At 40.3% G+C, this 14,232-nt stretch overlaps 1 protein-coding gene across 3 annotated transcripts in view; it reads right to left on the bottom strand.

Moving 5' to 3' along the window:
* Positions 1–13,954, bottom strand: part of ivns1abpa (influenza virus NS1A binding protein a) — a 29,152-nt gene extending 15,198 nt beyond the window's left edge. Inside the window, exons 1-8 of one of the 3 annotated variants that reach the window (XM_060830298.1) lie at positions 13,775–13,954; positions 10,184–10,452; positions 9,311–9,446; positions 7,702–7,871; positions 6,826–6,901; positions 5,849–6,022; positions 5,452–5,577; positions 765–872 (exon numbers count right to left, since the gene is read on the bottom strand). In XM_060830298.1, coding sequence (XP_060686281.1) covers positions 765–872; positions 5,452–5,577; positions 5,849–6,022; positions 6,826–6,901; positions 7,702–7,871; positions 9,311–9,421 — 765 coding nt within the window. In that variant the 5' untranslated portion in view covers positions 9,422–9,446; positions 10,184–10,452; positions 13,775–13,954. Of the gene's footprint in view, positions 1–764; positions 873–5,451; positions 5,578–5,848; positions 6,023–6,825; positions 6,902–7,701; positions 7,872–9,310; positions 9,450–10,183; positions 10,453–13,354; positions 13,490–13,774 lie in introns of those variants that run through there. The other 2 variants (XM_060830297.1, XM_060830299.1) reach the window with 2 other exon arrangements.
* Between the last annotated feature and the right edge of the window lie 278 nt (positions 13,955–14,232).

The raw sequence follows: 14,232 nt of genomic DNA on the forward strand, positions 1-14,232 counted from the left end.
GCTAGGCTACACCTGCATTCATCTTCTACCTTCACACCCTATTCCTCCTTCATACCAAGATTACTTAAATCATATGCAAGAAACTGTACTATCAACTTCCAAAACAACTAACATCTATTCACTTCCCTCAAACAATATGCAATAAAATAGCCACCAAATGAATACCATTACTTACGTACATAATGCATGGAAAAAAATGGTGCTTAAAAAAGTTACAAGTACCAAAACTAAAGCACTGTAGATACAGGAGCAGATTAAAGACTGGACAGTTGATTCAACTCTGTGGGCAAACAGCACTATACACACTTTATAGATTTGTCAAGTCTCCACAATGTCCCTGTAGGACCCTACAATTTGTGCTATTCAGGTTGGTGGCAACTGAATGTTTAGCATCTCCTCAAAAGCAGAAGGAAAATTACCCAATATGCACATCAGGTGATGCTAGAAACAACTTTAAGAATAGCTCCAGCCAAAGCTCAACAAGTTATAAATCTCCTTCTATGCTAAGGAAAGATATGGTCAGCAAGGGAAAACACCTCAAAGCAAGTTTACTACATTACATCGGGTGGCACACCTGTGTAGTATCTCAAATCGACTTCTAAATCCTATATCCTTCAGCTTTACACTATGCAAGATGAACAGCTCAAAACCTGCATTACACTGACCATATAAGCAAAATGAATATTCTGTGCTAGTCTGATTAGTGGGAATTGAACATACCATCCCAACTAATATTCACATGTGCACCCCTTAGTATTCAGTACCTGTACAAACTGAATGTGGTCATCATCAATGCCAAACACTTCAGCCTGTCCATCTAGTACGCTCCCATCAAGCAGTTTGTGATCAGCAGAGTAGTACAAGGTTTGAACCTGCAAAACAGCAACAAATACCCATGTGGCTACTGTTCCATAGCAACAAGTTAGTTCACACAAGCTCTTGGTTACTTTTAGGTTCTTTAATCCTGGAAGGTCTCTGCTTTCTTGAAGAGGACTGCAGTTGGTTGACAGAAAATTTAAGTCATTGCACAATGGTAGAAACTTTAAGTAAATAGATGATCGATTCTTTGCACCCTCAGTTCCTTTCGATATCTGAAGTGTGGGAAACCACTGACAAAATGAAACAGGAGTATTGTTTTGCACTGCATAAGTTTCTCTTATGTTGCTAGGGAGAACTGTGCAAGGTAAATACAGGAACTCCAGAAAACTATAACAACTATTTCTTTATAAATATAGAGATTAAAAATACTTGGCCTTTAAAGTGGTAAATTAATATTAACTGGGCAATTTTTAAGTCTATATCTTTTTCATCCTTCCAAGAACCCGATTTATAGCCTGAAGGTTATAAAAGACTATCTGGTGTTAAACTTTCATATTTGCAATCTTTCTCCAAGTCACATGAGTGTCAGTTGCTGCCACAATCTGCAGTCTAGGTGAATCTAGGATGCAAAGGACCATTTGATTTAACTCTGTACCTACTAAGTAGTTAGACTGTCAACTTTCAGAATTTAATTGTTATGAAAGTCTACTCCACAAGATAAGCAAAGATTGGAAAACAGGCCTGGAAAAAGAGCCTCAAATCTTTAAATCTGGGTCAGGTCCTAAAGTAACATTTTACAATCTAGATATAAAAAGGAGTAACTGGAAAACAGTACTGGTTCACCACTGGAACACTACTAGATGCAGAAATCTTGGCAGTTGTATTTTTGAGATTAGAGGAACCTTGATTATCTGAAATGTCAAATTATCCGAAGATTATCAAGATCCTGACAGAAACATTACAAAGAGGTGTTTCAATACTGATCCAGTCTTTCGTTTAGAATGATTAAAATGAACTCTGCTTACTAAAATGCTGCAGAGAACAGTCCTAGACACCGATAGGAGCCCAGGCACCGTCTCCAAATGATTGACCGCCCACCCTCTCTCCCACATACTTTTCCTGGAGTTCTATGCAGGGAAAGAATCCTAAACCCCCCCTTCCCCAGATAATCTCTCCAACATTGCCCTGTACAGGGCATAGGTGGAACTTATCAAAAAGCTGCAGTAAAAAGGTTGTGTGCACGCTCCATTTTGAGACCCCCCCCCACCTCAAAAAAGGCAGCAGCAGTCTTGCTGTTAATGTCCGGTCTGGCTGAAGGGTGGGAGCAGGGTTGAACAAGGTTGGGGGCGGGGGGGTTTGACAAAGAGAGGGAGTAAGGAAAACAAAAAGGAAACTTCAGAAAATACAGCCCCAGTGCAGAGCCACTGAATCAATTAACTGAATAATTAATTATCCAAACGAAATAGTGCCCACCCATCTCGTTCAGATAATTGAGGTTCCTCTGTATTGTGCTTGCTATTGTCAAACTGAAAAATGCTACCTACCACAAATGTATTAATGTTTGAACCAGTACAGACTTTTTAAGTTCCACCTAACTTGGTTAGTAAATCACAAAAATAAGAAACATCCCCTTCAAATAAATTCTGGATTAGTGGTGCTGGAAGAGCACAGCAGTTCAGGCAACATCTGAGCAGTAAAATCGACATTTCGGCAAAAGCCCTTCATCAGGAATAAAGACAGAGAGCCTGAAGAGTGGAGAGATAATAGGTGAGTGGGGGAGGGGATGGAGGTGATAGGTCAGGGAGGAGGGTGGAGTGGATAGGTGGAAAAGAAGATAGGCAGGTAGGACATGTCATGGGGACAGTGCTGAGCTGGAAGTTTGGAATTGGGGTGAGGTGGGGTAAGGGGAAATGAGGAAACTGTTGAAATCCACATTGATGCCCTGGGGTTGAACTATTCCGAGGTGGAAGCTGAGGCGTTCTTCCTCCAGCTTCTGGTGGTGAGGGAGCGGCGGTGAAGGAGGCCCAGGACCTCCATGTCCTCGGCAGAGTGGGATTGGGAGTTGAAATGTTGGGCCACGGGGTGGTGTGGGTGTCCCAGAGATGTTCCCTAAAGCGCTCTGCTAGAAGGCGTCCAGTCTCCCCAATGTAGAGGAGACCGCATCGGGAGCAACGGATACAATAAATGATATTCGTGGATGTGCAGGTAAAAAACTTTGATGGATGTGGAAGGCTCCTTTAGGTCCTTGGATGAAGGTGAGGGAAGTGGTGTGGGCACAGGTTTTGCAATTCCTGCAGTGGCAGGGGAAGGTGCCAGGATGGGAGGGTGGGTTGTAGGGGGGCATGGACCTGACCAGGTAGTCACAGAGGGAACGGTCTTTGCAGAAGGTGGAAAGGGGTGGGGAGGGAAATATATCCCTGGTGGTGGGGTCTTTTTGGAGGTGTGGAAATGTCGGCGAATGATTTGGTTTATGCGAAGGTTGGTAGGGTGGAAGGTGAGCACTGGGGCGTTCTGTCCTTGTTACGGTTGGAGGGGTAGGGTCTGAGGGCAGAGGTGTGGGATGTGGATGAAATGTGTTGGAGGGCATCTTTAAACACGTGGGAAGGGAAATTGTGGTCTAAAAAAAGGAGACCATCTGGTGTGTTCTGTGGCAGAACTGATCCTCCTGGGAGCAGATACGGCGGGAGGCGGAGGAATGGGAATACGGGATGGCATTCTTGCAAGAGGTAGCGTGGGAAGAGGTGTATTCCAGGTAGTTGTGGGAGTCGGTGGGTTTGTAAAAAAAAAAAAATCAGTGTCAAGTTGGTCATCATTATTGGAGATAGAGAGGTCCAGGAAGGGGAGGGAGGTGTCAGATGGTTTACCCTTCAAATAAATGTCTAATAAAATCTCAATCTCCAAATGGCTCTTGCTCAGCTACCTTTCTACTCTTTATTTAATTATGACTAGTAGTAATCACTGAACTAGTCCAAAGTATCAATGCTATTTTGCACGTCGCTGATGAAAAAAAGCTTTATTTTTGCATATCATAGTATTGTGTATTGACAGAAACAACAATATCAACAGCTTTGTCTAATTTTAAAAAATACTAAAACCATAAAATTGCAAGAGATTTTGCTCAAATCTCTCCATTCAAGATTATAATCCCAATTCTAACTGGACTTCAAATCATCAATATCTAGTTATAGTGCAGCAATACCACTTGAGCAGACCATCAACCCAGAGACTGTCACAGCAATAGCAACTGCAATCACATTTTATTCAAAGATAGAGGTCCACATGTTAATCCATTAGCAGTATTTTGTTTTTCACTGTTAAGATATCAACTAGGAAGTTCACTTGTGATCTGCATTTAAAGGAAGTTAAGTACAATATACAGATAACAAAGACTACAGAATGAGCCTGTGATGCATGCAGTGAACAGATGCACAATTGGAGCTAGTCTGAAAATGTCTAAGTTTTGTGCAATAACCAAATAAACTTGTTTGAAGTGAATACTTCCGTTTTTCCTCAAACATCATTCAACAATTTTTTCAGCCAGAAAAATACCTTAGAAACCCACTTTCTGAAAAAAGATAGTGAAAATCTGAAGTGTTGGAGTGGAAATAAAAAAAGGAAAATATAAAAAGACGTAGTGTGCATATTATGCAAACATTGGCACAAGTACATAAAGGGAGAAAAAAAAAAGAAAAAAGATAATATTGAGTGTGAGGTGAAACAAGATAGGAGGAGGCTCACATGGAGCAAACACTGTGCCAACGGGCCTGTTTACATGCTATGGAATTCCATACAACTGCCTGCCAACCAGATGCACAATATTTCCCCCAACAGAGTGCTGGTCCAATTAATCTCAAATTTATCATGACCCCTCCAAATAATGTAATGAATAGAATTCATGGCCTGTGCAACATTAATTGGAAGAACTGCAATTAGAAAACAACTTACCAGGTAAATATTCCCAGTTCTTACTTAAAGTAAGCCTTTTTTCTGCCCCTTTAGAGAATGTTAACATTTTCTAGAATTAAAATGCTTTTCCAAAAACCACCCCCAATAAGGCAATTTTAGTCAGATTCTGCTACAATGTTGTAACTTATAATGTAAGTAACCTTAATAATCCTGCAAAGGAGCAAACACCATTAAATCAACTCTTGCCCAAAGCAAAATTCTGCAGACTTTAGGGAAAGGCCGCTGCTTCCTTATGAGTCACTACCCTCGCAGCATCTTCCATTTTCTTCAGGCTTGTAGTATCCTACTTTTGTTAGATTAAACCTAAGGAAATAAAAATCAATTGGGAGGGACAGAAATTAGAATATTGTACTTACTCAAATGGATTAGCTGTGGAAGGAAGCAATTATACATAGAAAAGTGCCTCTTCTCCCTTTGTCTAAAGCTTTTCCCCACCCTACGCTGCAAGACAGATATTTCAAAACAGATTTCCAAAAATAAAAAGCATCATAGCAGGGAAAAAAAAAGACTAAACAATTTATACTGCTCACCTTCACACCCCACTTTCTCAGCTTAGGGGCACCTACAGCAAAATTTAAATTCTTTAGGATCATAGTTTATTAAATCATACTGTAATAGTGCAAACCTCCACATAACCATAAACATTCATTTTTTGTTCATACTAACCTCTTCCATCAGTTCTTCCAGGTTTTTTCCGTTCTCCCAGACACTACGCTGCACCCAGTTGATTACCTTTGTGTAAACTTTACCATTACTTGGCAAGGAGACATTTTTGTCCAATATCACCTCCAACTGAAAAGAAATAAAAGATTCAATGAAAAGTAGTATCTCAGTTTCAAGTATCCAAATGCAATAAGTATCTTTACAGCTAGGCTTAAAAAAAAGGTTAAAACAAAATCCAAGCATTATAGCCAAAGAGTATTCTTCCATACAGGAAGTTCAACAGGAAGTAAAACAAACAGCAATTATGCTGCGCGTTGAAAATAGCAAGTTCAAACTATTCTAGATTTAAGAAAGGATGATGGCACGTTAGACCAAAGTACTCCATTTATCATTTGTTTACCTTTAGTCGTGGAAGTTTTAGAAATTCATCTTGCTCTGAAATCTCCAACAAGTTTTCCTGAATGCAACTGTCAATCTGGCCCAAGAGCCGAGTATCTCCCATTTGGCTGGCAAAGTTTCGATAAGAAATGCAATTTTGGACATCCATCCTGGACAGTATATAATCACCACAAACCTAACAATGTTACATTAGAACAAATTAGCAGTTTATTGAACAATTCAATGCAGTGAAGGGGTAGTGGTACAGTAGGAATTAAACAAATACTAAAGCACAATGAATGTAAACCAAGGGAATTTTAAAAACTCACTGAAAAGGCACACTACACAGTCACTTAGGGGTGCATAAAAGCAGAGCCTGCTTTCGCCATAATATTCTCAAATGTAAAAAAAACATTCTAGTACACATTAAACAACTGCCAGAATAAGTGACATTCTACGTATGTTATTAAGTCAAAAAAAATGAAAAGTTGTATGTTTGCATAAGTTTAACTTCTCAGTAAGTGCAGCATCGTTAACTATGTGGAATAGTTAATATAAAGTGTCATGGGAAAACAAACAGTTTCATCTGCCCACCAATATCAATGTTATTACCCTGCAGAGTCTTACAAATACAAAGCAATATTCTTTGGTTTAAATGAAGAATACTTGCAGTAGCTTGTCTCACTACATAGCACTCATTATAAAGATTACTATGACTGATTTCCGAATACCAGTTACATCTAGGTTTATCTAGTTTAGGGGAAAAAAAACCAAGAATTTGCACCAAAACAAAAATGGTTAAATAAAAGAAAGACAGAATAAAGCAAACTGGGAAATTGACAGGCGATAATGCCTTTCAACCACATTCAGGGGAAAAATTCTGACTAAAGTAAAACAAGAAGACTAGAGTTGACAAATTCATTTTAGTGAAGTCTCAAAACTCCTGTACCCAAATGCCAAGTATCTGGCAGATTACCACTTATACACAGACATACACACCTGTCTCACTCGATCCATCTTCAGTTTTTTGGCTGCTGAATACACGTCTTTTACCAGTTCTTTATCTGCTTTAAGCCTGCAAATTCAAATTTTAAAAGTCAAGTTCTAAAGTCCACTGAAGTCCACAAAGGAATTTTGCAATTCTTTGAAAAAGTATAAGAAATTCCTACTGAAGCAATTGGACAAAATATTTTGACAAATCAAAGCAAGCAACTAATCCTGGCTATAAAAAAATTTACAACATTTGATTTAAGTGGATCAATAAATACCAGTAAGAATAAACAACTTATTAAAGCTTATGTAGGTTAACAAGCAAACCAGATGGCTCAACTGAAAACAACTGGTCATGAACGAAGGTGATTAACTGTCGGGGGGGGGGGGAAAACAAATTCTTGGACGCTTAGGTTAAATTTTAATTTTTTTCCCCTAAAAGAACCTGTTCAGTGATGTTATTACATACCTCTGGAGGAGCATGGACTTGAATCCACACTTCCCAGTCCATGGGTAGGGGCACTACTACTACACCACAAAAAGGGCCCCCGCCTCTTTGACTCTTAATAATTAGATGGAAAGGCCCGAAAAACAGCTTCAATTTCTAATTTCAAACAATTGTATCACTGAATACATGCTGTGCAGACTCAAGAGGATTTACCTTACCAGATCAAGGTCTAGAGACAGCAAAGATTCAAATGTTGTTCTCACATTGCAAAAATATCCATTTATATTCCACCTGGTTTTAGACTTGGATATAACTTGCCTTACAAACTGGAACTAATAAGTTTTTACAGGTTATAATGTCAATGACAGTCATCTCAGTGCTTAACTACTGCGTCACGCCAAAAAATAACTACATGTAATTTCACAGACACTACTTACTGTGCAGTGTAGGCATAATTCATCAGGATTTCAACTGCAGCTGGGTTTAGGTCATCAAACTTCACATGAGAAAACCCATGGGGATCACTATCATTGTTGAAAATTTCAAACAGGTAAGGACTGCAGCAAGCAAGAACAGCTCTATGAGCCAGCATTTCATGTCCACACACCTTAAACGAGAAAAACATTTCAAAGCGCAAGTTAAGACTCACAGACATGTATAGCACCAAAACAGACCCATCGGTCCAATTCAGCCATGCCGACCAGATATCCTAAATCAATTTAGTGCCAAGTGTTGGCATATGGCATAAACCCTTCCAATTCATATACCCATCCAAATACCTTTGATGTAATTGTATCAGCCTCCACCACTTCCTCTGGCAACTCATTCGATACACAAACTACCCTCTGCATGGAAAAGCTGCCCCTTAGGTCCATCTTAAATCTTTCCCCTGTCACCCTAAACCTATGCCCTCTAGCCCCCTGGTCTATTAACTCTATCCATGCCCCTCATGATTTTATAAACTTCTATGAGGTCACCCCTCAGCCTCCGACGTTCTAGAGAAAACAGCCCCAGCCTATTCAGCCTCTCCCTATAGCTCAAATCCTCCAACCCTGGCAACATGCTTGTAGATCCTTTCAAACTTCACAACATCCTTCCAATAGGAGAGAGACCAGAATCGCTCACCATATTCCAAAAGTGGCCTAACCAATGTCCTATACAGCCGCACATGACCTCCCAACTCTTATACTCAGTGATTTGACCAATAAAAGGAAACCATACCACCTTCTTTACTATCCTATCTACCTGCAACTCCACTTTCAAGGAGCTTTGAACCTGCACTCCAAGGTCCCTTTGCTCAGCAACACTCCCCTGAACCTTACATTAAGTGTGTGTGTAAATGCTGCTCTGATTTGCCTTACCAAAGTGTAACTCCACACATTTATCTAGATTAAACTCCATCTGCCACTCCTCAGCTCATTGCCCACCTGAACAATGTCACCAACATTCCATGAAATAGTATTCTTGGAAAAAAAAAGTGCACAATTGGTTCCAAGATTGGCCGTATCAAAGTTAATGCTCATTTGATATTCAGAATTAGAGTCACAAACTGTCACAAGTCACTTCCCTAAACTGTAATCCCATTTCATTTGCAAACAGCTCAGAATGATCAATTTAAAATTTCAAAAAAAAAAGTAGTCTTTTCCAATCCAAATCACAAGTCAGAAAGAATCTAAGTTATATCCCCGAATAACTAACTGTTAGGGCCGAACCATCCTGTTTGTATGAAGGGCAAATTTGAAAAAGAATTGGTTTCCAATCCGGGGCATGTTCAGACACTGGTTGAACAGATTCTGTTTCAACTTGCTAGACAGGTTGTAATTCAAGACAAGAATGGTCACTTGAGATGCCAAAGGGTACCTGTGGAGTAACACCAAAATACGAGCCCCTTCTTTTAGAACAGTAAAAGAAAATAGAAAGAGGAAAAAATGTAAAATGTAAAAATAAACTAAACTAGAAAGCAACTCCTTTTTGTTAAATTGATTGTGTACCATTGTACATATATTCCTTAAAACAGGAGTTTAAGGAAGAGCAATTTGTAAATACCTGCAGTTTAACGTCACAGAACTGCCCACTTTTTCGCAGGGCATTGAGTTTGGCCACGGATGACTCAATGAAATTCTCATCTTCAAAAACTAAGTATCCGTTAGGAATCATTTTTCTTCCTTATGGGCAAAGAAGCCTGCTAAAATAAAATTCAACTTTCCAATAAATTGTAAAAATAGATTAAAGCATACCTAATCTGATCATATTTTGCACTGCTGTGTACCATGGGAAAAAAAAAATCACAAAAGAACTGAACTGAGTGCAAAGAACTGGGTGCATGAAGAGAACAGAGCACAGCACAAAAAGTACTTAGATTTTCATGGCTCAAAAAGGAAACTCAGTTATGTAGTCACCCAATTATCTGAATTTGCAAGTTGCAAGGAGTACCACGGTATGCATCCGAATTGTTTAACAAACTGGTTTCTAAACAAGTATCTTGTTCAGCATTGAGAATGAAAAGGGGCAAGTAGTACAGTACTATAAGAAACACGTTGTTTCAATTCAGGAGATTTTGCAAATTTTTTTCCAAAAAAATTAAGCATTTGGGTCTAGCAATCAAAAGCAAAATTTCAGCTTTAAATGAAGAAAGACTAACAAATCACTAATGCCAAAAAGATATATAGCAAAAGTACCAACTTTACACTGTGCACTCAAATGATTTCACTCACTCTAGAAATGTTATTCGAAACTGAAAAACCCAAGTTTAATACTTTCAATAATATCATATATAAACTAATATATTCAATTAATTGGTATCAACACCCAAAAACATTGAAAAGTGACAGACATTTCAATTGTCTAGCTTTCACCATCAACAAGCACATTCTATACAAAAGAACATGATACATTGTATATAACTGTTTTAAAACTTACGTAACACTACTGTACTCCAAAAAATCTAAATAAACTTCAAAAACTGAAGGCACTTCAACGGGCTTTCGGCACTCTGGATCCAGCTTTTAAACAAGTTGTGAAAAAGACAATTCCTGATGTTTCAATATAGGTAGATACTGATGAGTCCAGTAATGATAAGCCTTAAAATGGTCCTGATAGAGTCAGACTCGTAGCCAATGAAAAAGGAGTCCAAAAATACACCAAGGCTATAGACATGTATTTTGATTGTGATGTTCTTGCATATTATCCTGAAGGAAAAATACAGAATTGAGGTTACATTTTAAAATAATACACTAAGTTAATCATATCCACCAATCCTACCATTTTTTTTGCCCACCATATCGCCAACCTTTCTTTTCACCGCTGCACTACAATAAACATGCTTGCCATATTTTTTTTTAAAAAACTAAACAATTTGAATAGCTCTAGATATGTTCCAAACCTACATTCTGCACAATTAAACTGTTTATGTTCAGCCTATCTTCAGGTTATGGAGTTGAAGCAAGGTGCTGGAAAATAGGCCACAGCTCCATTCCAATACAAACTGTTATCTGAATCATCGAATGTGACTAAGTGACAAGTTCAAAAATAAATTCGTCTTACTTGTATAACAAGAAACAAAGACAATTCAATGCAGTTGAATATTGCAATTGTGACCAATGGGTTTATAATAGGGTGCTCATTTAGTGAGTTACAGAAATGCATTAAAAAAACTAAGCCATTCTGGCCCTCAGACCTGCATAATGAAGACCTCCTGACCTAACTATGGTCTCAACTACCCCATCCTGACACGGCTCCCAACTCCTGTACATTTGATGGTTTTTTAAAAAATATATAAAGCCTATGACAATACCGAAGCACAAATGCCAAATGTCTTCAATTATTTTTTCCTTGAAAATAGGAAGGGTGAGAAATTATGTTAAAGGTTTTTTTTCCTAATTTAACACTTAGTGAAATTAAAGGAACTTTGTATGACACTCCGCCACTAATTAAACAGTGGTGATACTTTCCCTTCTAATAGTCAATTATATATTAAAAGAAAATTGCTACATAGTGCATGTACTTAAGGGCACCACAAATGCAAGTGACAAAATGAACAGATCCTGTGGCATCACTGTAGCACAGCCTGACCAAGAGATACTAATAAAAACCAACTTGTTTTTGACTGATCTATACAAAGCACTGGCATGCCACTACTATAATAATACACATGGCTGCGGTTATGCTAATGTGGGCAAGATTCTGTAGTAATAATTCACTTAAATACAAGGGCACGTTGATGGGTCAGCACACAGACCCCATCCAATAGAAAAGACAAGTCTAAAGATGTTGAAAGCAGAATTCAACACCAGATCAATAAATGAAATTTATAGCAAGAATAAGTGACTTTGATCATGTTGATGTGAATACAGCTTCAAAAACAGGTCGGATGGAGCAAGTGACCTGGCTAAGAGGTTACTTGTTACTCCCTCCAGTGGAGGCAGATATGGGCTGGGAAAATGACATTGGGTAAAACTCCACTAGGTATGACATGGAGTCTGCTGCCATTGCATAAGTGGTATAAGGGCTGTCTTGTATAAAAAGCCAAGATATGAATGGAAACGGGGGATGAGATAGAAACAAGTTTAATACACAGGTACCAGTTTTTAAAAAGAGGCTTATAGAAATAGGTTGGAGAATAGAATTTGCTGGATAGCACTTTCGCGAACAACGACAAACGTAACGGGTCAAATCGAAGGATCGGCCCTTCTGTACTGTAAATTTCTATGATTCTAACAATTATTTTCACTTTCAAAAGAAGCTCAAATGCCGACAGCACCAAAACGCACACGACAGATTCTGGAGAGCCCATCAAGTGGACCTGTCATACAGTTGCACTAGCCACTATGGGTCGCTAAATGTATTCGATCTCAAGCGAGTTCTAGAATTCACCAAAAATACTACCCGACACCAGTTAATTTACAAACGTGGTTAAAGCCCCTCAACTGCAGTTCAAACGAACTGGATTCCTTAAACAAAACTATGACACAGGAAACTTAATCCCTTCATTGAAGTAACAAAACAGTACTCGATATTCCAGCTGTTAAATACCGACTGCAATTCTTCGAAGAATTTACAGGCTATAGACAGATTAAAATTCTCAGACTAAACAGTGAATTACAAAATAGTTCGAGCAAACAGGATGTGGCAAGACAAAACAAGATTTTTCTGACTCCTCCTCAAAGAAAGGTGCTCAAATGCATAATCCGTCCAGAAAGGCTATACAATAATTTTGGCAAGCACCGTCGCACTGCATTTCCCACACCCAAAAAAGTGAAATCGGGTTTTTTACCAAAACACAGAATCAAATGGTAATTTTTCCATCTGTGTCAACTCCAGCCACCGGATTTACAGAATCTGCACCCACCCTCACACCAGCCCTTTGTGCCAAACCACAGCTCCGGAGAGAGAAAAAAAAAGTCATTGAGCTGAAATGTTAACTTTCTCCATAAAATGCGGCCGGACCGACCAGCATGTTTTCTCTGGTCTCAGATTACCAGCACCCACATCGGGTCGTGCCTGTAAGCAGTTCAAGGGTTCTTACTAAATCGGATCTTCACACTTGGTCGGAATAGTCTTTCCTTCAGCCAGCCCCAACCCACCGCTCCTGCGAGCCCCTTTTTTCAGCACAAAACCCACCGGATCCGAGTCTCGACTTTTCTCACGTTCCGCTGAGCTGACTAACCGCAATCCTGTCATTCTCGCTTGGCTCCTTCGCCCAGCGTGTAACTAACTGCAGGGCCCAGAGTCCCCACCCCCTCCCCCTTCCCTCCCCTTAAACCCCTCCGATCTCCAGTGTGTAAAAAAAACAACCCCTAACGAAAGGCCCTCGGTTATTAAAGCGGACCGAGGCCGAATTGCAGCGACTCCCACACGCGATCCCAAACAGACACAGGATGCCATGTGCGCGTCCCGCTCTCATACACCCCGTACCGATCAAAACGGACTCAGGTCAGCGGCGGCGAACCAAGCACACATGGAGGTCAGACTCCCCCGGTGGACACACCGCCCCATTTCTTCCAGATCCCCACCCAAACACAGACTGGGAAGGGGAGAAATTTTTTAAAAATCTAGAATTTTCTTTAAAAAGATTGCGCTACGTGGCCATACCGCAGGTTGAATGGGTTTCAGGCTCATTTCTCTCTTGATCGGCCGCTCTTCGGCCACGGGCGCCCGTCGTCTTAACACGCGCCCGACCCCCGAGTCTCGAGGGACCCACACCGCGACCGTTAAACGTCCAAAAAATATTACCCCCGCCCCCGGCTAAAAAAAAATCGATTCGTCGTGTTCTTCTGGCCACAGCTCTACCAAACTTAATAGTCTTGGGAACGTGAGCCCATTTCCCCCCCACTCCCTGATTGGCTATACCGCTCGCTCACAATGACCCCATTGATCAGTCGCCCTGTCAATCACTGTTGCCACGCAGCCGCAAAGTTAGGTTGTCATTGGAGCCATGGTCTTCGCGCCTCAACAAAGAAAAGCCAGAATCAAAATACCGCAGGCGAGGAGATAAATTCTCCCATTCATTACCTTTCTAGGAAGAAAGCGGACGATGTGCACCATATTTGATGAAGTAAAATGTTCCCTTTGCACTGCTAAGTGTCCTCGCTGCGGTAAATAGCCGAGATAGTTTTGAATATCAACCTCACCGCACAGCTTCCAAGCCGCCTCTGGTAAGCGCTAAAACTGCTCGCGCCCAGATAAAATAGTGACGTGATACTGGGTTGTTGCGTACACTGCGCATGCGTATGAGCTGAGCCTGCCCTCGCAGAACTGCACTTGAGCGATGGGGGCTACGCGCGGGGCGGGGGGAGGCGAGAGAGGTTTCCAGAAACACAGTCAACAGTAAGAACCCTGGTAACAGTGTAGTGATTGGAACATCGTCTTAACACGTGCCTGGCCGCTCAGACTGGCTATCTAACAAAACCTTTGGGACTTATGGAGAAATCTTCGTGTACAGTCCTGTTTCATGTTATCTTCGCAGTTAT

The sequence above is a fragment of the Hemiscyllium ocellatum genome, chromosome 9, assembly GCF_020745735.1.
Source record: "Hemiscyllium ocellatum isolate sHemOce1 chromosome 9, sHemOce1.pat.X.cur, whole genome shotgun sequence".
In the NCBI taxonomy this organism is placed as follows: Eukaryota; Metazoa; Chordata; class Chondrichthyes; order Orectolobiformes; family Hemiscylliidae; genus Hemiscyllium; species Hemiscyllium ocellatum.